Genomic DNA, 12,308 nt, shown 5'->3' on the forward strand with positions numbered 1-12,308 from the left:
ACAATGGCTTTCAACTCTACCAAATTTCCAGTGCACCGAGCACTCTGTTATGGCAAGCTGTTTTGTTAATGTCCTTTGCTGTTTTATTTTGAATGTTTTAATAATTGTAAACCACCTTACGCAAAAATTGTACAGTATGGGTTTAAAATGTTTTAAAATTATCTGGATTAGCTAGGACTCAAGGACTCTGGTCTCAGGATAAAGCCACCTGATCCATCAACAGGCTTGAAACCAGGACAAATAGACTAGCTTTGTTGAAGTTTCTTCCCTTGGAAGGGCAATAAGAGTGCTGTCCAACAATGTGACTGCAGTTGTGTATGTGAACAAACAAGAGGGCATTCAGAGTCTGGGAGTGTCAGAAGAAACAACTCCCATCTATCATTGGGCATAAGAACCTCACTCAGCTTTCTGCGGCACATGTGCTGCAGAAGAATGTTCAGGTGGATTTCCTGAGCAGGAAACTTTTGAATCCAGGAGAATGGGAGCTTAATCATGCGTCATTTCAGATGATTGTAGTCTTCCTCAAATGGATCTCGTGGAAACCTGCAGGAAAAGCAAAGCATGCTGATTCTTCAGTTAATGTAGGGAAGTCTGATCTAAAGACATAGATGCTCTAGTGCAGTCTCTGCCTAGAAGGGTTTATTGTATGTGTTCGCTCTGTGGTCCTTAAGAGGGAGAATGCTGTGAAGGTTGGAGAGGGAGCCAGTTCAGACAGTCTTTAGTGGCTTCTGGACTGACTGATGAGCTCCTGGTATGCAGACCTTACTGCTGAAGTTTTCAGAGACCATAGGCCTCCAGTCTCTGGATCCAGTCAACATAGAAAATCTTTCTCCTTTTTTGATTATGGCTTGGGTCTTGGGAGATCATGTTAGTGATGGAAAGGCGCTTCCTCCACTGTAATTTCCACTCTGTCAAAAGCCCATAAGAGGTCATCGTCTGTGGCATATATCTGAGTTCGGATTTTTGAGACGTTTTGCAAGGAGTGTACAGTTTCTCCATGGCAGGATAAGGTTTGTCATTTTTTAGCCTTTCTCCAGCAGGGTCTGAATAAAGGCTTGGTGTTGAATTCACTGAAGGGCCAGGTTGCAGCTATTTCCTATTATAGAGATAAGATACAAGGTCCCTTGATTGCTTTCCTCCTGACATTTGCTGCTTGGGGGGGGGGGGGGGGAGGTAAAACCAGTGCTTCCTCAGTGGGACTTTAATTTGGTTCTCAGGGCCTTATCTTCTCCCCTTTTTGAGCCTCTGAAGCAGGTACTGTATCTGTCAAGGATTTGTCTCTAAAAGCAGTGTTGTTGGTTGCGATCTGTTTGGCTTTACGTATTTCAAAATTGCAGGCCTTATCCTGTAGATATCCTTTTCTGTTCTTTTTCCTCCACTTTGGTGACTATTCAGCTGGTGCCTTTTTTTTTTTTTTTTTTTACCCGAGGTGCTTTCAGTATTTCATCAAAATCCGACCATTTGCCTCCTGGTTTTTTCCAAGGATGAGCAGGTCTTTCAGATTTTTGGATGTGTCTGTTTCTCCTAACATATTTGGACGTTACTAATTACTTTCGGCAGTCTGATAAGCTGTGTGTGTGCTTGGGGGTCCTCACAAGGGTGAGGCAGAGGCATCGTGGTCAGATGGATTAAGAACACTGCTCGGCGTACGTATTCGAGGGTCATCTGGTTCCATCTGTTCTTGAGCTCGTTCCACAAGGGCTTAGTTTTCTACCTGGGCCAAAGCTGTGGCTGTTGTGCCACAGGACATTTGTAAAGCGGACCTCTTTGAACTCTTTTTGGCGAGCATTGTTGTTTGTATACTAGGGTTGGCTTTTGGAGCTGGTGACCTTTCGGCAGCCCTTATGTCTTCCCTCCCATATTAGTTGGGCTTTGGTACTTCCCACTTATCTGGACTGGTGTAGCAGGACAAGGAGGAAGGAGAAATTTCTTTTCCTTTATTTCTCTGACACTAGTCTACCCTTCTGAGGAGTTGGGCCTTGATATGACAGAGGAGATGCTTCTCCCAGGTCATATGGGCCATGGGAAATGCCTGTTGACAGGAATTTTACAAGGTATGCATACATTTCTTTTTTGTACCTCCTGTTATGGAGAGGTGGTTCTGTCTGAGGTTCTGGTTCTAAAATGTGTTACATGTTTATTAATATTTGGGATGCGTTTAATGCTTTGTTAGAATACAGAGGAATTTTTCTGGGCTGCACCACATGTAAGTAGCTGTGGTCTACCTCCATCTTCTGGTAGGGAGGATCAACCCACTTGACTGGACTGGTATAGCAGAACTAAAGGAAATGAAATTAACAGGTAAGAAATTTCTCCTTACCTGATTATTTCCTTTACTTGAGTTCAGCCAGGACTCTTCTGGTCTGATTCATTTTTAGAACAGTCTGTAGTATGCGATAGTCAGTGGAGTGGATGTAAAGATAATAAACCTCATCAAGGAATGCAGGATGTCTTCTTTTTTTTTTTTTTTGTTTGTTCTCCCTTGGAAGTCCTCTGGTTGTTGCACAGGGGATGAGGGAGAGATTTAATGTATTAAAATGTTTATCTTAGCTTGATACATAGAATACTAGCAGGTTGAGGTCAGCACAGGATTCTGTATAGGGTGATGTCGTCATCAAGCTTATTAGTCTTTCTGCATCTGCTGGTTGGGAGGCATAGCCCATTCATCTGGCTGGACTGAAGGAAAGGAAATTTATCAATTTAATTTTTTTCTTAGATTCTTTAAATGCCAGTTTAGGTTTGGCTGCCTACTACATAACATCCTGTTTCCAACAGTGGCCAATCCTTGTCACAAGTACCTGGCAAGTACCCAAACATTAAATAGATCCCAAGCTACTATTCCTTATTGATTAATAGCAATTTATGGACTTCTCCTCTAGGAACTTATCCAAATGTTTTTTAAACCCAGTTACACTAACTGCCATAGCCACATCCTCTGGCAATGAATTCCAGAACTTAATTATGCGCTGAGTGAAATAAATTTCTGTTTTAAGAGCTACTTGCTAACTTCATATGGAGTGCCTCTAGTTCTTTTATTGTCTGAGAGAGTAAATAACCAATTTACATTTACCAGTTCAAGTCCTTTCATGATTTTGTACACTTCTATATTATTCCCCCTCGGTCGTCTCTTCTCCAGGCTGAACAGCCCTAACCTCTTTAGCCTTTCCTCTCTACTTTCTTCAGTGCAACTATCTTTTTTGATATGCGGCAACTAGAATTGCACGGTATTCAAGGTGTGATCTCACCATGGAGTGTTACAGAGGCATTATGACATCCACCATTTTATTCGCCATTCCCTTCCTAAAGCATTTGTTTCAAGAAAATACAACAAAACCTTTTGTGGGGACAGGCAGTCCTCCTTATGGTTGAAAAGAGGTGCTGTTCTTTGCACAGCATCTGTCTCTTGTGTTAAGGAATGGAGGGAAATCGGGGTGCCTTGTCCTGTGTGTGTGTGCTGCTTTCATCTCCGCTTCTTATTGTGCATATCTCAAACGTGCAAAGGAGCTTTTGTCCCTTCTCTGGCCCCCATCTATAAATTGTAATTGCCATTGTTTTCATTTCATTGTAAAAATTTATTTCTTTTTAACCTTTCTATAGCAATGCAGTTGCTGGTGAGAGTGCATTAGACAGAATGGCATGTGGCCTTGGTGGAAAAATTGTCCTGCCAATGATTAAGGAACACATCATGCAGATGCTCCAAAATCGTAAGCACTTGAAGTTTTGTTTTTTTTTTGTTTTGTTTTTTTTTTTTTAATTTAAAGCTCTCAACTCCAGGCTGGAAAATGCTAATATGGTGTTTATATCTCCAACTGGAAGCACAATAACTTGCTTTCCAGTGGATTAATTGGTATGAAATTTGAAGGGAAGATTGACCATGGGCTCACCATTTTACCCTACTGAAAATTACCTCGACCTAGAAAATGTTGTCATTTTTAATAGTGGAAGGCTAGTGTTCCAAATCCATGTATAGATGGTTTGTTTTTTTTTTAACTTTTGTTTATTATATGCGGTATGTGACTTAAAATCTGAACCTCCTCTTCGTCCAGCCAGACCACTCCCGACAAGTGAGTTTATGCTCCCCAACCAAAAGATTTGCTGATGAGACAGGATCCCATCCTGACATCAGACTGTTTTGTCTCCAGCCGATAGTAGGTTAGTGTACTCATGCTGTAGTTTAGTCTGTTGCTAGGCCAGATGAGGAGGACAAGGAGTAATTAGCTCCTCAAGTGATGGGCCTTCATGTTTTCTTCTTCCCCAGTTGAGCAGAGTCTTAGGAGAAGAGATTCCAGTGGTGATCCCCCCCCCCTTTTCTGAGCCTGCTTGGTAAACCTTATCTATGTAAAATTTAAAAAGAAAAATAAAGCCTTGGAGGGAGGAAAGGAAGGACCACACTGGCGGTGAACTATTTGAGTTCTTGGGCAGCTTTTGCTGCAGAGCCACAGTAGTAAGTACCTCAAGGGAGGGGGGGGGGGGGGTACCCAGCCAGGAGGAAGCCATGTAATATGTCAAAAGGTGGTTCCTGTGATGATTTTGTGGCTCCTGCTGCACTGTCAGAAGGCAGCAGCAGATTGTGCTCAGAAGGGGGGAGGCCTGAATGCAAGCTGCTATGGCTCCAGATATTTTAGCAGCAGCAGGACCTGAATTTAAAAAGTTTACTGCTGGCATGCTTAGCACCACAGCAAGAACGATGGCCATCTTAGAACCAGAGAAAGTTGGAGGTGGGACTTCCCAGTCATCTTGCAGATGTTTTCTGGGAAAATACTGCTTTTGGCAGAGTTTCCTGCACTGGCTACTGCAGAGTGAGATCAGGGCCTTCCTGATTGCCCTTTCTCTCTGTTCTCCTTTGTTCTGCCATTTGGATGCCCAGTCTTCCAGTCTTGCAAGGTCCTCTTGTAATGTATCACAATCCACTTGTGATTTAACTACTCTGAATAGGAGGTGAAGGAGAAGGGAGCGGTCTTGAGGAGAACTGAGACGCCTGGCTGGAACTTTACCTTCTAAACGCTACAAACCAGGGGTAAGAAGGACCTTGCCCAGTCGGCGTTACACTACTTCTGGGATTTGTCATCAAAGGGGCCTTCAAAATCAGCCTGTTTACAGTTCCCTGACGAGGTGAAGAAGGGAGCAGTCTTGAGGAGAACTGAGATGCCCGGCTGTAACTTTACCTTGTAAACGCTACAAACCGGGGGTAAGGAGGACCTTGCCCAGACGGTGTTACACTACTTCTGGGATTTGACGTCATTAAAGGGGCCTACGAAAACGGTCCGTTTACGGTGCGCAGCCGACGTCGCGCGCATTGCCCAAGCCGCGCGTGCCTTAGGGGTGCGCGGCTTTGCATGGAAAGTCTAATTTTACAATTTTCGTATTATCCTATCTTCTCTTGAGCCCAACTGTGGTAAACATCTGATCTTAAAAAGAAAGTAGCTAATTGTTCTCAAATTTCCTAAGGGCTTTTTCATCTGGCATATCACTATGCCACATACTAAAAGGAAGAGCAAGTTAAGGGAGGCTGTAGTGTCATCCTCCCCAGCAAACCTTACCTAGGGGAAAATTGTGAACGTTTTCAGCCCAGCCCTCAAAAAAATTCCCCGAGGGAAACGCTGTAAATCCAGTAGATGAGCTAAAGCTGGATTTACCTGCTTCACCATTATCACTCAGCCCGGGAGTGCAGCAATTCCCTCCCCACCCTTCCATATCTGCCTAGAAGAAAGCTTTCCCTGAAGTAATAACTGATTCAACTGAAGTTGGAGATATAATATCTTTGGAGATGGGTGAAAAGAACAATAAAGCAGAATTAGAGCAGCTGTTGAAAGGAGAAAAGGAGGACCCCCTCATGAAACACACGGAGGTGTTAGATATTGAGGGGCTAGATCTGACCAACATATAACTCCCATGAAGAAACTGGAAAATCCATTGATAATCCATTAGACTCTGGACAGCAATTATCACTTTAGAAAAATCTATATCTAAGCTAATGAATGTTACAATGGAGATGAATAAAAGAGTATTGAAAACAGAAAAAAAATTTAGAAAAGCAGAATGCTCAATTAGAAGATTTGGAACAGAAAGTATCCCAAGTTCAGAAAGTTCAAGCTAGCATAATACAAGGGGAGATGATACAGACAAAAAATCTAGAAAGATTAGAAAATGAATCTAGATATTTAAATCTAAGAGTAATAAATTTCCCTTTAGTAAGGCTTACATCTTTACAAGATCAGTTTAAAAAATACATGAAGTATTGAGGATACCCGAAGAAGCTTCTCCCCCTATTGCAAAGATATATTATGTCAAATTCAGTGAATGAGGAACAAATATCCCCTCTAAATGTCTGATTTACTTGAGACAGCTGTTGATGAGATTGTAGAAAAGAGAGGTATTGTTCTTGTCAAGTTTGTATTTTCTTCTGATAGAGACACAGTTCTTAGATTATTTCTGTGGAATAGAACAGCTAAATTTTACAACCATCAAATTTGGATCTTTCCAGATATAGCTAGAAGGAAAGTTTTTGGCTATGAAACAATTGGCTGAACAAATAGAAGCACAAATGGTAGTTTGATATCCATATAGATGTTTAAGATTAAATAATGAGATATCTGTATTATGAACCAGAAGATCTAAAAATGTTTTTAGAATCTAAAAAATTACTTGGGAGCAATGTTGGCTAAATCGGTTGCTGCTTAGTAGAGAATGAGTGTCATACTTTCTCTTTCTGAAGATATATTGCCTTTATTTGGTAGCTCATAGTTTATAACATGTATTCCCTGTACATACCTGGATCAGTCCAGACCATGGGTTGAGCCTCCTGTCCAGCAGGTGGAGACAGATCAAAACTGTGAGGGTATCTTATATCAGGACAGAGCCTACCCTTCAGTATTCGTCTGCCTCCAGCAGGTGCAGGCAGCTGAACCTATGGTTCCCCTTCTTACCTTAGTTTCCCTGAGGGGATTTTCTTTACTTTTGGACTGAATCAAGCAAGTATTAAATTCTTGTTTTAAAGAAAAGAGGACTTTGAAAGTTTTCTCCCTTTTTTTCCTCACAGAGACAGTTCGCTCTCTTCGCTCTGCTGGGGGGGTGGGGGGGCTTGCCCATCCTAGGCCCCTTTTTCCCGGTGACCATCTAGGGTGATGCTGGTGGTCCAGTCCCTCCCCCATTATCTAGCTGTCCACTGTAAAACAGGACCCTCTCAGGGAGTGTTTTTCCCCTGGCTTAGCTGAGCAGTTTAAAAAAAAAAAAGGTACAAGCAGGGCTGTATTTGTTACTTGTATTTTAATTTAAGAACTGTGGATAGCTCCGGCAGCGTGCAGAGTTCAGTCGCTACCTCCGCTGACAGACTTCAGCCCTGCACAGCTCAGCTGTGTTTACATTTTTAGCGATTTATTTTTTCTTCAGCGTTGATGCCCCATTCCAGCGCCTGTAAAGCATGTGGAGAGTCTGCCACACGTTTTTCCCGCGGAGGCCTCTGTTCAGGATGCCTACCGGATGGGGGAGGGTCCCTCATCGGTCCCCTCACCCAAAGTGACCCGGGGGCGAGTTTCCCGCCTCGTGGGCAGGCCGTTCCCGGTCCGGAAACCCGCGGGAACGGTGGCCATCTTGGAAGCAGGCTCAAATGCAGAATCGGATGTGCAGGAGGAAGGTGAGCCTGGTTTCTTTTTTTTTTTTAATTTCTCCTCTGGATTTGAGCCCCCATCATGCCCCGGAGGGGGTGCCTGATCTTTCCCTATCCCTCGCCCCCCCCAGAGATAAGTCTTGTTTCTCTGCAGAGTTTGTGCTTCTTATGCACATGTTCTATTTAGCCAGCTTACAGCAGGAGGAAGATCCATCCTTGCCCCCCCCCCCCCACCAAAAAACCCGCAAATTTCTCCTCTGCAACCTCCAAAGACGCCGGAGGGCCAGGGCTCGGTTAGGGGGGTCCCGGGGGCCCCGCCGGATCCACCACAGCCGCTGCTGATCCCTATTCCAGATCCAGATGTTGACCCGTGGCTTCCTAATCCCCTCCCCCCCCCTATTCAGGGGGATGATCCTCGGGTCCTACGTTTATTTCAAAAGAAGGAAGTAGAGCGCTCATTCCCTTCATTTTGCAGGAACTGGGAATTGAGCTGCCCCTGGCGGATATGGTTATGGCCGCAATGCCTGCCAACATGGACCCGGTCCTGGTGGGACTTAGGGCTCTTCCATGTACTTTTATTTTTCACCCTATGCATAAGCTGATGCTCCTTAGGGAATGAGAGTCCCCGGAGGCGGGACTTCGAGTGGGGAGGGCTATGGACAAGCTCTACCCCCTTCCTGAGGACTGCTTGAATCTACTTAAGATGCCCAAGGTAGATTCCTCTGTCACGGTGGTTACCAAACACACCACCATCCCGGTGGTTGGGGCTACAGCTCTAAAGGATGTCCAGGACCGCAAGTTGGAATTTTACTTCAAATGCATATTTGAGATCCTGTCCTTGGGAGTTTGGGTGACAATCTGTGGCAGTCTCATGCAGCGGGCAAGCCTCAGGTGGGTTCAACAATTACTCAGCACCCAAGACCTTCCATCTGCAGAGGCGGAGCAGGCGGATCGCTTGAAGGGAGCAATTGCGTATGGGACGGACACCCTGTACGATCTTCTGCGAGTGCAAGCCAAGGCAATGGTCTTTACGGTCTCGGCCAGGCATCTCCTCTGGCTGAGAAATTGGTCTGTGGAAGCCTCTTCCAAAGCGCAGTTGGGAACCCTTCCCTTCAAGGGCCAGTTGCTTTTTGGTGAGAACCTAGAGCAGCTTATCAAATCCCTGGGAGAAAATAAGGTTCATAAGTTGCCAGAGGACCGCCCGAAACAGTCTAAGTCCTTCTTACCCTCTCGCACTAGATTTAGGGGGCAACGCCATGTTTTCCACCAGGGCAAGGGGCTCGTTCCCGAGGGGTAATGCTTCTCGATCTCAATCCTGGCCTCGTTCCTTTCGGGGATGTTGCCCTTTCAGGAATAATAGCCAGCAACACTCGGTCACTAAGACCTCCTCTCAATGAGATGGGGCTGGCTCATTCCTCCGAGACTTAGGTGGACGACTATCCCAGTTTCTCGGGGAATGGGCCACCATAATGACGGACCAGTGGGTCCTAGAGGTGATAGAAAAAGACTATGCATTAGAATTTGCTCGAGACCTACCGGATCTTCACCTGGTCTCCCCCTGCGGAAGTTGAAAGAGGCCTGTGGTCGAAGAAACCCTGCGCAGGCTGCTGGAACTGGGGGCCATAGTCCCCAGTCCCAGTGGAAGAACAAGGGTCCAGCCAACATTCCATCTTCGTCATGCCCAAAAAGGGGGGCTCCTTTCGTTCAATTTTGGATCTCAAGCATGTCAACCGGGATCTCAAGAATCCCCATTTTCAGATGGAAACCTTGAGGGCGGTGATAGCGGCAGTTCGATCTGGAGAATTCTTGGCTTCGCTCGATTTGATGGAGGCCTACTTACACATCCCGATTCGCTGTGATCACCAGCAGTATCTTCAGTTCGAGATACTGGGCCAACATTTTCAGTTTTGAGCACTCCACTTCGGTTTTGCCATGGCACCGCGCACTTTCACCAAGGTAATGGTGGTAGTGGCGGCCACCCTGCATCAAGACTAAGTCCTAGTCTATCCTTACCTGGACGATTGGCTCATCCGGGCCAAATCAGTTTGCCAGCTGGCGGTCAGCAAGGTTTTCATGGGTAATGGAGAAGGTTTTTATGGGTAATGATTCAGATGGACTGAATCAAATCATGGTGAACCTAGAAGATGTGGTAGACCTGTGACAAACTGAAGAGTAGTAAATCACCTGGACCGGATGGTATACACCCCAGAGTTCTGAAGGAACTAAAAAATGAAATTTCAGACCTGTTAGTAAAAATTTGTAACCTATCATTAAAATCATCCATTGTACCTGAAAACTGGAGGATAGCTAATGTAACCCCAATATTTAAAAAGGGCTCCAGGGGAGATCCGGGAAACTACAGACCGGTTAGCCTAGGGGTGGGCAATTCCGGTCCTTGAGGGCTGCAAATCAGTCGGGTTTTCAGGATATCCTTAATGAATATGCATATGAGAGACCTGCATACACACTGCCTCAGTTGTATGCAAATCTATTTCATGCATATTCATTAGGGGTATCCTGAAAACCCGACTGGTTTGCAGCCCTCGAGGACCAGACTTGCCCACCGCTGGGTTAGCCTGACTTCAGTGCAAGGAAAAATAGTGGAAAGTGTTCTAAACATCAAAATCACAGAACATATAGAAAGACATGGTTTAATGGAACAAAGTCAGCATGGCTTTACCCAGGGCAAGTCTTGCCTCACAAATCTGCTTCACTTTTTTGAAGGGGTTAATAATAAACATGTGGATAAGGGTGAACCGGTAGATGTAGTATAGTTGGATTTTCAGTAGGCGTTTGACAAAGTTCCTCATGAGAGGCTTCTAGGAAAAGTAAAAAGTCATGGGATAGGTGGTGATATCTTTTCGTGGATTGCAAACTGGCTAAAAGAGAGGAAACAGAGTAGGATTAAATGGACAATCTTCTCAGTGGAAGGGAGTGGGCAGTGGAGTACCTCAGGGATCTGTATTAGGACCCTTACTTTTCAATATATTTATAAATGATCTGGAAATAAATACGATGAGTGAGAGAATCAAATTTGCAGATGATACAAAATTGTTCAGAGTAGTTAAATCACAAGCAGATTGTGATAAATTGCAGGAAGACCTTGTGAGACTGGAAAACTGGGCATCAAATGGCAGATGAAATTTAATGTGGATAAGTGCAAGGTGATGCATATAGGGCAAAATAACCCATGCTATAATTACACAATGTTAGGTTCCATATTAGGTGCTACAACCCAAGAAAGAGATCTAGGTGTCATAGTGGATAACACATTGAAATAGTTGGTTCAGTGTGCTGCAGCAGTCAAAAAAGCAAACAGAATGTTGGGAATTATTAGAAAGGGAATGGTGAATAAAACAGAAAATGTCATAATGCCTCTGTATCGCTCCATGGTGAGACCACACCTTGAATACTGTGTACAATTCTGATCGCCGCATCTCAAAAAAGATATAATTGCGATGGAGAAGGTACAGAGAAGGGCTACCAAAATGATAAGGGGAATGGAACAGCTCCCCTATGAGGAAAGACTAAAGAGGTTAGGACTTTTCAGCTTGGAGAAGAGACGGCTAAGAGGGGATATGATAGAGGTGTTTGAAATCATGAGAGGTCTAGAACGGGTAGATGTGAATCGGTTATTTACTCTTTCGGATAGTAGAAAGACTAGAGGGCACTCCATGAAGTTAGCATGTGGCACATTTAAAACTAATCGGAGAAAGTTCTTTTTTACTCAACGCGCAATTAAACTCTGGAATTCGTTGCTAGAGGATGTGGTTAGTGCAGTTAGTATAGCTGTGTTTAAAAAAGGATTGGATAAGTTCTTGGAGGAAAAGTCCATTACCTGCTTAGACTTAGAAAATAGCCACTACTATTACTACCAATGGTAACATGGAATAGACTTAGTTTTTGGGTACTTGCAAGGTTCTTATGGCCTGGATTGGTCACTGTTGGAAACAGGATGCTGGGCTTGATGGACCCTTGGTCTGACCCAGTATGGCATGTTCTTATGTCCTGTAGTGTCTGACCTCTCTGGGATGGGTCATCAACTTTCCCAAAAGCAAGCTTCAACCCTCCCAGACATTGGAATTCCAGGGGGCGTGATTCGACACTCGAGTAGGCAGGGTGTTTCTTCCGGAGGACCGATCGCTCAAACTCAGGGGCCAAGTGTGCAATTTTCTCTTGCCCTGCCAACGGCCTGGGATTATCTCCAGGTTCTGGGGTCCATGGCCTCCACTATCGATCTGGTCCCCTGGGCTTTTGCGCATATGCGTCCGTTACAGAAAGCCTTGCTATCCTGCTGGAAACCGGTATCGGAACAGATTCAGACGCCTCTGCCGCTCTCAGAGTCTACCGTCGCAGAACTGCAGTGGTGGCTATCGCCTGCGGTGTCAGAAGGGACATCTTCAGAAGGGGATGGCCTCGCAGACCGTGATTTGCGGACCTCTTGAATCTAGCCATGGACAGTCCCCTTTCCCATCGTCTTCGGCAGGGTCCCATATTTTTCAATCAGGCGGATCGCTTCTGTCTAGTGGCTTGGCTTTTGAACGCCGGAGATTGAGAAAGAAGGGATATAAGGAAGAAGTTATATCCACTCTGTTGCGTGCCAGGAAGCAGACTACCTCGCTTGCTTATGTCAGAGTATGGAAGGTTTTTGAAAATGCGTGTCTCGCCTCGGGTATCTCGGCTCATAAGGCTCCGGTTTCCC

At 44.9% G+C, this 12,308-nt stretch overlaps 1 protein-coding gene across 1 annotated transcript in view; it reads left to right on the forward strand.

Annotated features, from left to right (window-relative positions):
* The window catches only part of IPO5 (importin 5), a 278,851-nt gene that overhangs the window by 101,005 nt on the left and 165,538 nt on the right, over positions 1–12,308 (forward strand). The window contains exon 10 of the mRNA XM_029604478.1: positions 3,598–3,704. Coding sequence (XP_029460338.1) covers positions 3,598–3,704 — 107 coding nt within the window. The remainder of the gene's footprint in view (positions 1–3,597; positions 3,705–12,308) is intronic.

Source organism: Rhinatrema bivittatum, chromosome 5 (genome assembly GCF_901001135.1).
Source record: "Rhinatrema bivittatum chromosome 5, aRhiBiv1.1, whole genome shotgun sequence".
Taxonomy (NCBI): domain Eukaryota; kingdom Metazoa; phylum Chordata; class Amphibia; order Gymnophiona; family Rhinatrematidae; genus Rhinatrema; species Rhinatrema bivittatum.